Below are 17637 nucleotides of genomic sequence, written 5' to 3'. Positions count from 1 at the left end.
TAGTGAAAATGTAGCTTGAAAATAGAACGATTAACTAAAAATGCCAGGATTCTACAAATTTCACGATAGTCGATCAAACTGGACAATAGCTAAATAACAGTGGATACAGGTCTCACTTTCACACTTCTCACTTGTATCTTATTGATGATAGGCTTTGAGTCGTCAAGAGGGGAGCTACTCACTGGAGTATTCCTAAGCATCTGACCTGCTCTTGTAGCCACTGTATTGTGCCTTCACAAGTCAAGGTCTCAAATTTAAAACTGGATCTGCTTTTATGTTGCTGGTTGGAACCAATACCCTTTTCAAACTTATTACTTATGTTTGTATACAAGTTTAAAGTTATGTTTTTTTCCCCTCAGGGTTAGAATGTAATAAAATTTCTTTCACTCAAGAAAACCTTAGAATTGGCTCCTTCATTTTGATCTGGCTAATTATGTTCTAATTGAATTGTGATAGCTGTGTGCTAAAAGTAAATGTTAAAAATTATTGTGCTTGGCTGACAGAAAGTTGTTAAGTGGAGTGCAGCCAAATCCCTCACCCCCTCAATCTGTCGTAATTATCAAAGCAAATAAAAGGTGTTATCTACAGTGCTATTCAGCTATACTTGTTCATCAACAAATTGCTAACTAGTCCTCAGTTCAAATTCTGCCAGGACAACTGCTCCTAACTTTGCATCAGCTTTACTCTAAACATGGACAGAAAGCTAAATTCCACAGTATAGTTAAAGCAAATGCCTTTGCTATTAAGATAGTACAGTACGGCACCAAGTCCTTGCAAAACTGGACATAAGAACAAAAGATATAGAAACAGGAATTGATCATTCAGCCCCTCCATGCCTGCCTTAGTATTCAGGCTGATCTGACCTTGGACTCAAATCTGCTTTTGTACCACTTTAGCAAAACCATCAACTCCCTGATACTTCCAAAACCTGTCCACCTCCTTTTCAAATGCCTTCAATGATCCAGCTTCCATAATTCTAGGGAAACGAATGCCAGATACTGACTACCCTCTGAAACCATATTGGTTTCTTATATCCAAGAATCTCTCACTACTACTGTATTATGTTAAAACCAAGTTTACAAAGCATCATTACTAGATGCAGTAAAATGCACAATTCTCTGCAACATATTTCCAAAGTCAGGATGGTGAATGGCTTGGAGGGGAACTTAAAGGAGGTACAGTTTCCATATATCCACTAGCTTTCTAAATGGAAGTGGTCATGGGCTTGGAAGGTGAGCCACAAGGACTCTTGGCAAATTTCTGCATGCTTCTTGTAGATAGTACATACTACTGCTACTGAGTATTGACAGTAGAGGGAGTGGAAGTTGGACTAATCATGCAGGTGTCTTTGTCCTGGATGAAGCGTAGGGCATGTGGGGAGTATTCAATCATACTCCTGACATATAGATGATGGGCAGGCTTTGGGGAGTCAGGAGGGGAGTTACTCATGGCAGTATTCCTAGTATTTGATTTGTTCTTGCAGCCACTGTGTTGTACCGTCACAAAATAGTTTGTTGATATTCCATAAAGTTATAAAAGAAATTCAAGAATTCCCAAAGAAATAGGCAAGCTAAGGGCTCTTTGAGTTGAAGGTAATGCAGTGGTACGTATAAAAAAAGCAGTTAATGGATGGAAAGCAGAGTCTGTAGAAATTATGCACATTTAAGTTGGTTGGTTGAGACTAGCAGATTGGCACATGGATCAGTGCTGAGACCCCAACAATTTATGGCTTCCATTAATGACTTAGATAACAAGAGGAGGCAGAAACTAATTTTACTAATGATACAAACCTAGATGAAAAGGTCACAACCCCTAAAGAGATAAAGACAGGTGAAATGAGTGGACAACAAGATAGTAGATGGAGTGTAATGTAGTAAAATGTGAAGTTATTTAGTTTGATGTTAAGAACAGTAAAACAGAATTTTTTTCCAGATGTGAAATTTCTGAGCGTTCAAAGAGCAAGGAACATATAAAATTAGTATGCAGGAACAGCACATAATTAATTAGGAAGACAAACAGCATGTTTGCCTTTATTACAAGGGAATTGATGTACAGGAATAAATAAGTTGTCGTACAATTATCCAAAGCTTTGGTATTTGGAATATTATGCAGGTATGGTTCCCATATTTATAGAAGTATATTCTTGCATTGGATGCTGTACAGTGAGGGCTTAATAAACTAATCCCTGGGAAAAATGGGCTGTTCCATGAGGAGAGGCTGAGTATATTGGGCTTATATTCTTCTGAGCTTCAGAAGGATGAGAGTTCAGCTCATTGAAGCATAAGAGATTCTGAAGGGGCTTGATAGAGTAGATGTGGAGAGATCACTTTCCCAGTCATAAAATCTAAAATACATAGCTTCATCTCCATTTAGAACCAAAATGAGGACAAGTTATTTCAGTCAAAGGGTTAAGAATGTCTACCCAGACGGTTGTGGATGCTACATCTTGGAATATATTTAAGGCTAGGTGGTCAGATGTTTGGTCTCTAAGGGAATCAAAGGATATTTGGACCTGGCAGGGAAAGCAAGTCGAAGCCCAAGAGAAGTCAGGATTAAGTTGATTGGTGGAGCAAGCTTGACAGGCTACATTGCCTACTCCCGCACCTATTTCTTCTGTTTTTGTAAATTCTGGCCATTGGGAGAGTTCAATTCCAACTTAAAATCAGAGGCAGTAGCCAAGAGTACACCCAAAGATGGGTGCTATTTATTAAGATAAACAATACCTTTCAGAAGCAGAAGACTTGAGGCCTTGCCAGCAAATTCCAATATTGCATTTCTAACTGGAGCAGTACCATTGACTTTTTTTTTTAAAAACGCCATGGTACTTTCAGCTGAAGATCAAATTTGCAATGGACACTTTACCAAAGTGCCATACAAAACTACCCTCAAAGATACACCAGAGTATAAGTACCACTGAATGGTAGTTTTTAAAATAGTCGTACACATATCTTTCGTGATTTCAAGGTAAAAGTCGTATTGTTGTGTTGTGTTAAAGAATCCAAAGCCCTTATTACAGCTAAGACACTCATAACTAACCTTGGATCAGACCTATGAATGCTTGCTATGCCCTTGTGCTGGAAATTTTTTTCCCTCTTGCAGAACCGAGAACGACCAAGATAACATTTGTTCTCCAGTGACATTGCTCACTGGGTCAAAGGACACAAGATAGATTACAAGATAGGCAGATCATCTCGTGGTGACAGCTTGCAATTATAACATCCAAAAGGATCTCTGTGGAATTCCCATGAGAATTGATTATACAAATATTTTTTAATGCAAACATAAAAAACATGGCCAAAAATCTTAAATGGGAAAGAAAATGGAGTTCAAGATTATTATTCGAACATTATTTACAGACTGGTTGTATTATCAGTTAAATGAACTTTGATGGAGATGTCGAAGGTAAAAAGAAATCCTATCCTCAACTAAATCTCCAAAGGCATGCAGAATTTGTGGTGTGGTACAGGCAAAAACAGCATGGGAAAACAATCCAGCAAATAAAACGAACATCTCGACAAGGAGAATTTGTCAAATTGAGACCTAATAGAATCATTCAACTTCAAACCAAAATCAAACAGAAATCTTCCAACTGGAAGAAAAACAAAACATTCAGCTGGAGCTCTGATAAAGAGTAATCTAGATTAGAAATATTAGCTTGCTGTCTCTCCACGGATGCTGCCTGACCTGCTGTGATTTCCAGCATTTTTTGTTGTTTCCAAAAAATTCTGTTGATGACTATGTGGCTGGAAAAAAAAAATCAGATCACCGTTTTAATGAAGTTACGAAACTGGTGAAGAACAAATCACTTCAGGAATTAATCGCCTGCGCATCATCCTAGGTGATATCCAAGGGGCAATGCACCTATTCTAAGTGCATTGAAGACAAATGCAGAGGATGGCAATTCATATACACAGAAACTTTATTAAACAAAGAATAGTCCACAGAAAACTCATCAGCGCACAAGGTGATGTCTTTGGAGACTTCACTAAGAGAGAAGCAAAACTGATGCATTCGTGCATGCAGCAGCTGGTTGAAGCATAGCTCAAGAACCCACCTGCTGGATAAAATGTTGGACTGACTATCTTGGTGAGATGTTTTGGTTTCCACGTAACAATTATCTTTTAGTTCACTGGTTGTTGATGTGTGATGTTTTTTTGCATGTGAAGTGTCAGTACTTTCGACATTACTATAGTCTTGCTTTTTTACGTGCAGCAAATGTTGTCTTCCTGAATCTGTCATCAGCACATCTCTGAGTACAATTCTGGCTTCCCTGGCAAAGTGCAACACAAACACAAGTGTTTAAAAAGGAATTAATGAAAATACCATTGGACAAGAAAAAAAAAGAGAAAAATCGCATTTGTAGAAATTTATGATTTCGTATAGCAATAAAGGAGGAGTTACTATTTTATAAAAGGTCCAATATTATTAGGTGAAGTACAGCAGGACCATGTATTATGGAACATCTATTCCAGTTTTGCAATACATGAGCCTCTTGCTGTCAAATGTCCTCCTTCTGCTGTAGGAAGGTTTAGAATAGAGTTTCAGAGATATCAGTTCAAAACTCATTTTTAAAAATGTGTTTACAAAAAAACTGAATTTGTAACTTGCACATTCAGGCCACAAGCCATTGCCAAATGTTAAAGGTAGTCCATCAATGTCAACGATATTCAAAGCAGATTGCTTGCCTGCAGTCGGATTGATTATTTTAACCTCATCCAGATCAAAAGCTGGGTACCTGCTGTTGAAGCACCTGATGTTATCTACTCTTGAAGAGAATTTCACTGCCTCAAAATACTACTGATGCTTTCTCATTAAATCAGCGTAGCTGGCTCCAATTGAATGTTAGTTATTGGAGACAATCTTAACAAATAAAACAAACATAAAATAGAGCAAAGCCTTCTGATTACCGAAGGTAGGCTACAGAGCTAATGAAAGACAGAAATGGCATTAGTGCTGAAATGACAATCAAGGGAAATGAGAAGATAAATTAATGACATGTAAAATGCTAAAAATAAAATAATAAAAAGAGCTGTGGAAATATTATACAACAAGAAATTAGAAGATTACCTCAGTGGCCAAGAGGTAGCATTTAGCAACAAAGCATAGCTAAGTAAATATTACCATTAACTTCTAGTATAGGCAATTATCAAATTGAGATTAACTACAGTTCAGATAATAAACACATTTTTTGACCACGGACAGCTTAGGGAAGATAGAAAAGTGATATCTTCCAACCATTTCATGGTGAAATTATTTTCTGCGGCATTTAAGCAGACTCAGTGACAAATATAGTGGATTGTTTCAATATCAATTTAACCTCATAAAACAAAGAATGATTATGACTACAAAATAAAGGGAAACAAAGATACCAGGATAAAAACATTTATTAAAAAAAAAAGGACAATTGATCATATTCTTACTTCAATTGAACATCATCTCCTTGGAAGTTGTGCTTTGAATGGCTTTTCCTCCGTTGACTATAAGCAATCGAGTCTCGATTTCTTGTTTTATTGAAAGTATTATAAGAGAATGGCCAGCGCTTCTGAAAACAGACCCAAAATCTAATGTTTTAAACAAAGCTAATCCATTATAACAAAAACCCGTGAATATATATCCAGGATATTTACTGAAGAGAAACAATATTAATCTACGGTACCTACTTTCATTATCTCTCAAAGGGGTGGAAGTAAGTGGAATTCTGTGCCCCAGGGGTGCTAGACTGCAGGTCATTGAACTTATTCAAGGAACAGTTTGTGGAGAAGATAGTCAAAGGTTATAAGGGACCAGGCAACAAAGTGGGGATACAACCACACCAGACCATCCATGATGTTATTGAATATTGGGAGGTTGGCACAAAAGGACCAAATGGCCTAATTCTGCTCCAAAGTCACAGAGTCATAGAGATGTACAGCATGGAAACAGACCCTTCAGTCCAATTCGTCCACGCTGACCAGATATCCCAACCCAATCTAGTCCCACCTGCCAACACCTGGCCCATATCCGTCCAAACCCTTCCTATTCATATACCCATCCAAATGTCTTTTAAATGATGCAATTGTACCAGCCTCCACCACTTCCACTGGCAGCTCATTCCATATACGTACCACCCTCTCTGTGTGAAAAAGTTGCCCCTTAGGTCTGTTTAATATCTTTCCCCTCGCACCCTAAATCTATGCCCTCTATCAGGACTCCCCCACCCCAAGGAAAAGACTTTGCCTATTTATCCTATCTATGCACCTCATAATTTTGTAAACCTCTAGAAGGTCACCCCTCAGCCTCTGACGCTCCAAGAAAAACAGTCCTAGCCTGTTCAGCCTCTCCTTATAGCTCAAATCCTCCAACCCTGGCAACATCCTTGTAGATCTTTTCTGAACCCTTTCAAGTTTCACAACATCTTTCCAATAGGAAAAAGACCAGAATTGCACACAATATTCCAAGTGGTCTAACCAATGTTCTGTACAGCCACAACATGACCTCCCAACTGCTGTACTCAATACTCTTACCCATAAAGGAAAGCACACCAAATGCCTTCTTCACTATCCTATCTACCTGCGACTCCACTTTCAAGGAGCTATGAACCTGCACTCCAAGGTCTCTTTGTTCAGCAACACTCTCGAGGACCTTACCATTAAGTGTATAAGTCCTGCTAAGATTTGCTTTCCCAAAATGCAGCACCTCGCATCTATCTGAATTAAACTCCATCTGCCACTTCTCAGCCCATTGGCTCATCTGGTCAAGATCCTGTTGTCCACTACACCTTCTTACTTCAGGGTGAATCTTGTGAATTTTACTTCCACAACAAAGGCCTACATTTCAGTTCACCTTTGGAATTCAGAAGCAGAGCTGGACTGTGTTCTGTGAAGTTCTTTACATTAAGTTGTGAACAAGTTACAGTCTCACTAAACACAACAATCTAATAATTGCTTAGTATCTTTATAGATTGCTGTGCATTATGTATAACAGATTACAACACATTATACTGGTTAGAATACTTCCACAAACAATGTCTAAAATATTTTTATTGTCCTTTCAACAATATACGTTGCAAAACTAATCTGTATTCTCACTGTCTGAAGCCAACTCTTATTTCCACAGAAATTCTCAGCAGACAAATGAGTTATTGTTTCAGGTCTGTGATCTTTCGTGATAAATTCTGATTCACATCTAAAACAATAACTGGGTTTCTTTCTCAAAATACTTTGACAACAACTCAGTATTGCCATCAAATAAATAATTACTTTTGAAATAGGACTGAAAGTAGCTTCAGGGAAACAAACAGAGAAATATATCAACACACTTCAGAAGAAGGAATAAAAACGGTACACAAAAATTGTGTACAAAATGGTAAAATATTCATAGCGGTAGGAGGGAGAGGAAGGGTGTACAGGAAAGAGACCTCAGACAGACGAATGTTTAACAGGGTCAGGTAAGTTAGAAATTTTATTGCACAGAAGAAAACCATTTGACCTATCACTTCTGCATTGGCTCAAAAAGAGAGTTATATATCCAACTGCACTTTCCAGCTTTTGGTCCACAGCTGTATAAATTGCAACACTTCATGTGTTTATCCAAATAACTTGTAAGTGTGCTGAGTTTCGCTTTCTAACATCTCTTCAAGTAATGATTTCCAAACTGTCAGCAACACTGAGCACTCATCCAAAAATTGTTTTTTTAACTATTGTGTACCATCCTAACAACTTGCTTAAATCTTTTGGCAGTCTCATGGAGTTAAACTACTGAATTTTTAAGTGCACCAAATTATGCAGTGAGTTAGGCTCATGCTTACTACTTGTTTTTTTTAAGCCAACTGAGTTGGTATCAACCATGTGATAATGCTATCGTGTAGTTGTCCACAGTTGAGCCTTAGGGAAGAAAAAGACAGTGAAAGATAGAGAAATGAAAGCTTCCCTCTCATAATCACAATGTAATGATTTCAGCTACAAAACAAATGCATGATTATCAAGTTAAAAACAAGATTGGGCTAATGGCTGTTGGGCTGCCCAAAGTCCCAGAGCCATGGTAAACATTCAGTCTCTATGCTCATATTGGATATGACAGCATTGTAACTATGTTCCGGGTTTAGCAACCAATATTCTGGAGATTGTGAATTCAAATTAAATAAATCTGGTTTAAATGCACTTATCAGTAATTGTGAGCATGCAACTATTAGATTGTCTTTAAAAACTAATAGGTGTATTAATCATCTTAAGGAAAATAAACTATTCATCCTTAGACTACATAAGTAATTCCAGATACACAACAACTTGTTGATTTTTTTGATCTGAAATAACACCCAGTTGTCACCATCTTCAAGAGCAATTACAGTGGACAATAAAACGCTGGCTATGCCAGTATCAGCCATGAAAGAACAAAGAAAGCATGAAGATCAGAAACTTAGACAAGATACATAAAGTCTTTTTACTTCAACTCACATGCGACGGTCTTAAATTTTCAATTCTGGAATCAGTAAGTCGGGATAGAGGAGAATGAGTCTCTACATTGTCCTTCTCTGTGACTTTTTTCTTCTTTGGAATTTTAAATTTGTCCCCAGACTAGAAACAGAAGAAAATCATTCAGTGTTGAAATAAAATTTTCAAAAAGAATCAGAATGCCAAGACACTTCATCAAATTAGTACAAGCTTTAATATAAAAATATCCATTAATTTGGAATTTAAAGAAACAGACATTCTAAATGAAAGTAAAAATAAATACTTTGCAATTCAATGTACTTAAAGAAATAAAATCATTTTGCAGTGCAATCTAGATAAGCACATTTAAAGGGAGTTTGTATGGGTACCCAGACAGATCAATATTTTACAGCATGACAGGCTGGACTTCATGAAGCAAATTGAAATAATCAGCAACCTGAATATAAATTTGACCTTTCATGGCTAGAGTGATGCTCCCTAGTAGTAATTATTAATTTAGTACTCAGTTAAAAACTCAATTACTCTTCATTTCACAATATAACTTTTTCCAAAGGTCTTTACAGTGAGATATGAATAATACAGCAATGGAAGTTCTCATCTGTTCAATTACTTCCGATTAAATGATATTGAAGGAAACGTCAATGATACACCCTCTGAATTCGCATGGGAATACAGCCAAGCAACTTCTGGATATCGAACTGCAAATGTGCTACCAACTCCAGAAACCACAACTCTGAAATGGTCAATAATGGTGGCAGATGCTGAAAACATTGCTGCCATAATCATCATGAAATCTTGATGTATTAAAGCAAGATGTCACTGTATGAGAAATTAGTAATATCAACAATCACAATAATGAATCAGGCCAGGAAGGGCCTCTTCTGCAATTTTAAACTCTGAATCACTCTTTATAAAGTACAATTTTCACGAGCATATTTACAGCTCTTCACAATGTAGAAAGTTTGAATTTTGCCACATAATTGTAAAAATGTTGAACTAAGTTGAGATAAGGAACAATGGAGTTGACACGGACCATCATCTATGAGCAGCAAACTAATGCACAGAGATGACAATTTTCCATCACAACATGGCCAAAAGAAGCATCCACAAAAGGTGGGTGGTGGTGGCAGCAGGGTGATCATACTGGTTCCAAACCAACCATGGTTTAAGCATTTCTAACTGGTTTTACATAAGCAATGTCATTTATTTGGTCCTTGGGGTATGGGAGATACTGACAAAACAGTTTTATTGCCCATCCAATTGTCTCTACAGTTAACCATGCAGTTGAGTTTTTACAAAAATGCAAAAGCTTTTGTGATCCTTACTTCTACTGATGCTAACTATCAAGTATAATTTCTCAGTTTCAATGGTAGGATTTGAACTTAACGTCAGTGTTGCTAGACTTATGGTAAGATTGCTGGATCACTGCTTGCTTTCTACAATCCTGAGAAACCTGACTTGATGCGAGATAACACAACACAGAACAAAAGCAAAATAAGATGGTCAGAGATGATGGATGCCAAAGTGAAAAGAAATGACTAAAGAAAGGGTAATCTTGATCTCACACCTCTTTACAAAATAGAAAGATAAAGCAATTCTGAAGGAATCCTACACAAGGTTTCACTTCCAAAAAAAAATCTCAAACCCTTAAAATTCAATTGTTATTGTAAAAAGAATTGCCTACTTTAAACATAAATTCAGAAGGAGAATATCTTCCTGGGGAGTTAGGAGGGGTAACAAAAGCACCAACTTGAATTCCTTAGTTCTTTGATATAAATTGACCTGTCAGCAAGATGGGAGCAGAATAAGATGCTTCAACTGGAGCTCATCTGCTCCATCTGTTCTTTTTTTCTTTTATTCCCCTCCACCTCCCCCCATTTTCTGCATTAGGGGAATGGAGAAGCTGACAAGCTCCACAGGCTAATCGTGGAGCAGCAGCCAACTCGGGAGAAGCAGTTCCGGGGCAAAGGTTGGTACATGGGAAGCAGTCCCGGGTTGGCAGCTGGCACAGGGAAAGCAGTGCTGGGACAGAGACTGGCATGAGAAGTGAGTCCCAGGTGGAGGCTGGCGCGGGGAAAGCATGCCTGGAGCAGCAGCTGGTGAAGGGGAAGCAGTCCTGGAACTTATCCTGGCACAGCTGAGAGCCAGTACAGAGCAGACTGGAGGCTTGGAGTGGAGGTCTGACGCAGGCAGTCGGTCAACACGTGGATGCTGCCTGTGCTGAGCTGGTGCAATATAATGTTTATTTGAAATTTTTTAATCTGACTGTAATGTCAATTCTTTAACTATGTCTTACTTTGAACTTATTCTTTCAATACTAAAGTAATGCAATTCTTTTTCTTTTTACTCCTCTTTGTATCTAAGATTTGTACTTACGCACTTGTACCTAAGATGGGCCATCAGAGGAGACATTATAAAACTTTTCACTGTACTCCTGTATTTGAGTACATGTGACAGTAAAGGATATTCTAAATATAACAACAACATGCTTGTACTTATACAGCAGTTTTAATATAGGTGAAGTGCCCCAAACTACCTTCCAGGAGAGCTATTAAATGAAATTTGACACAGAGCCACATAAGACAATTAATACATGGCCTAAAACTTGATCAAATGTTCAGGTTTTCAGCAGCAACTCAAAAGGAGGCAGGGAGTGTGAGGTAGAAATGCCCAGGAAGGAAATTCCCGAGTCTAGGGTAATACTTCACAAACCCTTTCCCACTGAGAATCCATTCCAAGGCTTGAAAATCATTGCAACGTCTTGGGGAGGGGTGGAGGGGAGATTTGAGAGCGAAGAGGAGGGTCCACCATTGCCATCTCAGTATTTGCAATTGTACCTGTAGTTGTGAGTGATATGGGGCTTGGTTTGTTTAGGATACCTGGTCAGCATGATCTGTTTTCTTGCTGCACAGCTCTGAGAAATCAGACTTTATTAAAAGGTGGTGAAGTGACATAATAAAGAAACACATTTATTGTGAAACAACTCAAAAGGTGAAACAAAAAGAGTATTCCCTGTAATTGAAAATGTTTTTAAAAAATAAAGAATCATTCGTGGAAATCATTAATGTACACAGTAATCAGCCATAAAATTTTAAACAGTGCCCAGTGTTTTTGTATCTGAAATCAAAACAGCTCAATTCTAAGAACCTTCTTGGAAGTGCTACAAATGGACCTAATTAGCAAACACTCACTTGATTAGTCTGGCAGCGTGACCAATTTTAATGATCAAAGTTGGCTTCCAACAAAATGATTTTTATTTAAGCAAAATACCAGCACAAAAGATCACAAACTTAAATTTGTACTGGACGTACCTTGTGTTCAAACTTCTTGACTATTTTACACTAGTTTTGCCAATCATAGATAAATTATACTTGGAAAAAGTGTAACCTGGTTACATTTAATTTTTCTAATTGATGATTGCCTCAGAAATGCAACTTAGATTTGTCTTCACAACCCTCTAAAACGAATATTGCATAAAACTCAAATTAGTGAACAATTGACATCTTAACAGCATTAAAAAAAAAGGATTCTATAATCATTCAGTGCCTTCACCAGTAAAGCTTGGCAGAATAAACCAAAGAAGCAAAAGAAGACTTCACAGTGAAGTCTAACTTACAGAACCAAATGCAGAAATTGAAGTTTATACCTTTAATGTCCCTGGTCCATCCTGGCCAGCAGGTTGAGTTGATGCCCTACGTCTATCCATTTGGGCAGCAGTAGGATCACTATGTACAAGAATACAATTTACACAAGTGTTTGAATGTCAAAGTAAAAGATTACAAGCATTTTTGTCAGTATTTGTAAACGGAAATATCACAGAAAATATAAATAGCCTTTTATTTTGTTACAGTGAAAGCCTTAAAATGTCTCAAAAGAACGTGCAATATGTGTTCAATAAATAATCTGCTTAAATATATTATTGAATAGAGGTAATAAGTGATTTTTCCAGAAGGTACCTCACAAAGTTTAACATACATTAAATATCTGAAGAGAGAGTACATTAGCCAGCTAAGAGGTCAATATTGGCAAAAACATAATTGAAGGTTTTAAACAGAAAATGAGAATGTGATACGTACCTCAATGTTTGTAAATAATGAGATAATCATGAACTAATTAAATCGGCTTGAATTCATTTTTAAAAATTACTAAGCATATAGGAAAAGAGAATCACAACATGCAATACAATGCAGCATACAGCTTCATAGAAACAGATTCAATTCAAAGGAAATCGGATAGTTATCTGAAGAGAAAACGTATGCAGTGTTACAAGGAAAAGCTAAGGGAGTGTGACCAGTTGAGTAGCTCTTTTTGTGATACAAAAGGCTGAATGGCCTTCCTTCTGTGTTGTAACCATTCTATGATTCTAGCTTTGTGAGACTTTTTTTTAAATTAACCTGTTCAGGGATATTATTACACAACTCTGGAACAGGTGGGACTTGGGCATCCTGGTTCCAGGGTAAGGACACTACCACTGCACAAGATCCTATGACTCTAGTCTTATTACATAATGCCACATTAGATTTAATGTGTCTGATTCAATTCAAAGGAAATCGGATAGTTATCTGAAGAGAAAATGTATGCAGTGTTACAAGGAAAAGCTAAGGGAGTGTGACCAGTTGAGTAGCTCTTCAACAAAATAAAACAATTCGTTAATGAACCAATGCTTCAACTATCAAACTGTAAACAAGACAGCATTTGGATTTATTTCCTGTAGTGTATCAAGGAGCTATTGAATAAACATTACCACATAAATCTGTGCACGAAGAACAATTATAGACGCAGCAATGTCACAAACATGCTTAAGTCATTAACTCAATATTTCATGAGCTGTTACTAGGTGAATATGTGAAATTTTCAACTGATGTCAATTGTGGGTAAACAAATCCCCTAGGCCTTTAGGATAATTGTTCTTACTTTTCTCTTAATGAAATTCTCCTACGTGATATGTTATTCATCCTGAACATTACTGAATAATACTTAATTCCCAGAAGTTAGTTAGTATTTGATGCCATGTCATGGGCACTCAAGAATCCCCATGGAACAACTGAATGGGTTCCAGAGAGAGTTCTCACAAATGGCAATACTTTGGTGAGAAAAATATTTGTTTTTCTATACGAAGTATTCAAGGCCATATTAGATACCTTTTCCAATACCCCTTCCCAAGAAATCTATGCAAACAGCACCAAATTTATAAACTTTTATTAAAACGTCTTAATTAAAAACTAGTCAGAATCTAACAAGATCTTTTCTGACTGGGATCACAATGCATTACTTTCCAACTGAAAGGGAATTCAGGAAAATGCATTTCTTACTTGAAACTTACTGCATGTGAGAGTACTGGGAGAAAAGACAATTGACATTTTCAGAAGGAAACAGGATGGGTTTTTTTGAGAAATAAAACTTCTTTTAGATATTCCTTACAAACTACCCATTTAATTAAACGTTAGCCTGAGCATGACTTTCTTTGGGTCAATATCCATTCTTGTGTCACATCTTCAAAACCACCTTGGGAAAATTGTCCATGCTCAACATGCTCTATAAAGATGAGTTGTTGTTGAGATATTTCAGTAAACTAACCTGAAAATAAAACAACCCACACAAATAGACTAAAATGGGATTGAGGTTCACAAGGAGGAGGTGTTAGCAATTATTTTCACATTTTCCAGAATTAAGTCCCTAGGCCGGATGGGATTTATCCTTGGATTCGTTGAGAAGTCAGGGAAGAGATTGCAGAGCCTTTGGCTTTGATATTTATGTTGCTATTGTCTACAGGAATAGTGCCAGACGTCTAGAGGATAGCAAATGCTGTCCCTTTGTTCAAGAAGGGGAGTAGAGACAACTATAGACCAGTGAGCCTTACTTTGATTGTGGGTAAAGTGTTGGAAAAGGTTATAAGAGATAGGATTTACAATCATCTAGAGATGAATAAGTTGATTGGGGTAGTCAACACTGTTTCATGAAGAGTAGGTTGTACCTCACAAACCTTATTGAGTTCTTAGAGAAAGTGACCAAATAGACGGATGAGAGTAAAGCGGTTGATGTGGTGCATATGGATTTCAGCAATGTGGTTGATACAGTTCCCAGTGGTAGGCTAGTGCATAAAATACTGAGGTATGGGATTGAAGGTGATTTAGCACTTTGGATCAGAAATTGGCTCGCTGAAAGAAGACAGAGGGTGGTGGTTCCTCCTGGATTTCAGTTACTTGTGGTGTACCGCAAGGATCTGTTTTGAGGCCACTGCTGTTTGCCATTTTTATAAATGACCTTTATGAGAGCATAGAAGGATGGGTTAGTAAATTTGTGGATGACACCAAGGTCAGTGGAATTGTGGATTGTGCGGAAAGAAGCTGCAGAGCTGGGCTGAGAGGTAGCAAATGGAGTTTAATGCAGAAAAGTGTGAGGCGATTCATTTTGGAAGGAGCAACAGGAATAAAAAGAGTACTAGGCTAATGGTAAGATTCTTGGTAGTGTGGATAAGCAGTGATCTCAGCAACCATGTATATAGATCCCTAAACGTTGGTCACCACTTAACACTGGTCTGGCTTCCTCAGAGCAGGCTCTCAGAATGAGTAGAGCTCTGACACTCCTGTTTATCTCTGTCAGCCAGGGCTCCCCGATTGGCAGCCCCAATCAGGGAAGTCATATTCTGAAATCCACTTGGCTGACCTTGTTACAATCAATACATTCCTGCCCCTCCAAGTCCAGAACATTGGCCTGTTCTTTTTCTTGTAGCATTTCTAGAGGCATTTTTGCACCAGGTCCAGTTCCTCTGACTCCGCTTTGGATATGGGTAGGCTCTACCAGACCATAGCTCGCCTCTTGCAGCTTGAACATTTAAGAAATTAATCCTCTTCTTCAGGTGTTAATGGCACCAAGGCTGCAATATCTGCAGTCCATCTCAAACTCAGATATTTCTCAGATGCTAGACAGAGGGGGAGAACACACGAGCTCAGACAGCCTTTCTGGCTGTTCTGAAGGGCCAGATATCTTTTGCTTCTGTCCCATATGCACGTTTGCAGCTTTCATGTGGTCTGAGTTCAGGACTGTTTTACCAACCTGAACTTTGTATACCATGAGACCCGACCTCACGTCGGCCATGCCTCTTACCCATGCAGACCCATTCCTGTAGTTTTGGCACCAAACTTCAACTTCATCCCCTGAAGTAAACTGTCTCTCTCACTTCGAGGATCTTATGTCTGGATGCTGTTGTTTCACACCCTACTGCCCAGCCCTTGCAGAGATCAGATTTAAACTGCTGTGGAGTCTTCTTCCCATTCACAATACTGCTAGACCCATCCCTCAAGTTGCCTGATAAAGAAACAGCCTTTACTAGATAACAAACTGTCCCATTTCCTGTTTGATTAAGCCTGCCCTCAAAGTTTAGACTTCTTTCTGTCAGACCATTGGATGATGGATCATATGGAGTTGTCCTTTTATGTCAAATGCAATTTGACTTTAGGAAATACTCAAATCCGCTGCTGGTAAATGATGGCCCATTGTTTGGGACCAACACTTCTGGAAGGAATTCATGCATTGCAAAAGATGCTTGCAGCTTTTCTATCATCATACGTGTTTGATTTATGAACCCTATGTAAGTCCAAACACTGAGTGTCCACAACGACTAAGAACGTTGAACCCATGAAAAAGGGCTGGCATAGTCAACTTGTAACCGAGTCCAGGGTTTACCCTGCCATTCCCACGCATGAGGGAGTTGCTGGTGTTAATTTGTGACCTTATTAGCACTCTGGGCACTGCCCCACTAACACAGCTATATCTGAATCCACCAGTTATGGCTACCAGACATAACTTCTTGCCAACATCTTCATTTTAGACACCTCAGATGAGCCTGGTAGAGTTCAGGGTCTGGCAACCTTTACTCAGGACAATCACACATCCAAATAAGATATCTTCCTCTATGGTGATCTGGTCTCACCAGATCCAGAAATGTTTCAATTCTGGCTGTGATAGCCCTTTTGTTTCCCCAACCACTACCAGTTGCTTTAGTTTTGTCAGGCCAGATCTTTTTATGTCCACAGTCTGATATTGTCAGTGGTGACCAGAAGGATGTCCAGAAAGTTTAAAACCAGACAGACTCTTCCAATGGTGGCACCACTAGTGGCATATCTGCCAACAGGAGGCTACTTAAGGCATCTGCATTTGCTTCTTGACCTCCCAGCCAATGCTCCAACTTGAAACTGTACGCACTTAGAATGAGAGCCAAACGCTGAATTTGACTTGAAGCTATGGACGGCATGGGCTGGTCCTCGGAGTGGCTGTAGCAGGGGTTTATGGTATATTACAATTACAAATCTAAGTCAGAAAAAGGGTATTGGTGGAACTTTCACACAGCCAAGATGACAGCCAAACCTTCTCTCTCTATCTAGGCATACTTGCACACTGCTCTGGAATCTTGTGCCATTGGGTGCTGCTCTCCACTGAGCCATCTATGAGCAAACACTACCCCAATACGGTGTGGGGAGGCAACCCACGTCAGCACTTGATCTCAATTGTGATCAGTGTACCAAAACCTTAGGTGATGATAGCTGTTACTTCACTTCCCTAAAGGCTACATCTTGGCGATGAGATGATTTCCAAGGCTGTCCCTTTTCCAATAGGGGATGCAAGGGTGTCAGGTTGCATATGAGCTTTCCATAATAATTCACCAATTCAAAAGACCTAAGCTCCAGTACATATGTGGGAGCCAGGGCACCTCTGGTCACCCTCAATTTATCTTCCAAAGGGTCTAACCCGGTCTTGTCGACTGTAGCCCAAGTAGGTCACTTGGGGTGCCTGTAACACACATTTTCCCCTTCCAAGGCATAATATCCACCTTGGCGAAACATCTATGTCCAAGTTCTCCAAGTCCTCTTTATTGGTTGTCCCTGTTATTAGCATGTCATCCAACCAAGTGGTGACTGGGGTAGACCTTGTAAAATGTTCAGCAATGTCTGTTGAAAAATGGCACAGGCTGATACCAATTTTTAATATACTGCCATTTAGGGTAAGAACCCTTATGGGTATTAACCGTAGTATACTTCTGGGAATCCTCATCTAACCACAATTGTAGGTACACATAGCTCATATCCAACTTCATGAAGGACAATACTCATGTCAACTATGCATATAAGCCCTTTATGCGAAGAACTGGGTATTTGTCCAGTTGCGAAAAGCAGTTTACTGCTTATTTAAAATCCACACAAAGGCAAAC

General features: G+C 38.6%; 1 protein-coding gene across 3 annotated transcripts in view; it reads right to left on the bottom strand.

Annotated features, from left to right (window-relative positions):
* Positions 1–17637, bottom strand: part of LOC140486371 (sentrin-specific protease 7) — a 119705-nt gene that overhangs the window by 93676 nt on the left and 8392 nt on the right. For 2 of the 3 annotated variants that reach the window (XM_072585412.1, XM_072585411.1), the window contains exons 2-5: positions 12076–12154; positions 8433–8552; positions 5421–5542; positions 4055–4270 (exon numbers count right to left, since the gene is read on the bottom strand). In XM_072585412.1, the coding sequence (XP_072441513.1) occupies positions 4055–4270; positions 5421–5542; positions 8433–8552; positions 12076–12135 (518 nt within the window). In that variant the 5' untranslated portion in view covers positions 12136–12154. The remainder of the gene's footprint in view (positions 1–4054; positions 4271–5420; positions 5543–8432; positions 8553–12075; positions 12155–17637) is intronic. The other variant, XM_072585413.1, reaches the window with a different exon arrangement.

Source organism: Chiloscyllium punctatum, chromosome 15 (assembly GCF_047496795.1).
Source record: "Chiloscyllium punctatum isolate Juve2018m chromosome 15, sChiPun1.3, whole genome shotgun sequence".
Taxonomy (NCBI): Eukaryota; Metazoa; Chordata; class Chondrichthyes; order Orectolobiformes; family Hemiscylliidae; genus Chiloscyllium; species Chiloscyllium punctatum.
This window is presented reverse-complemented; position numbering and strand designations above follow the sequence as displayed.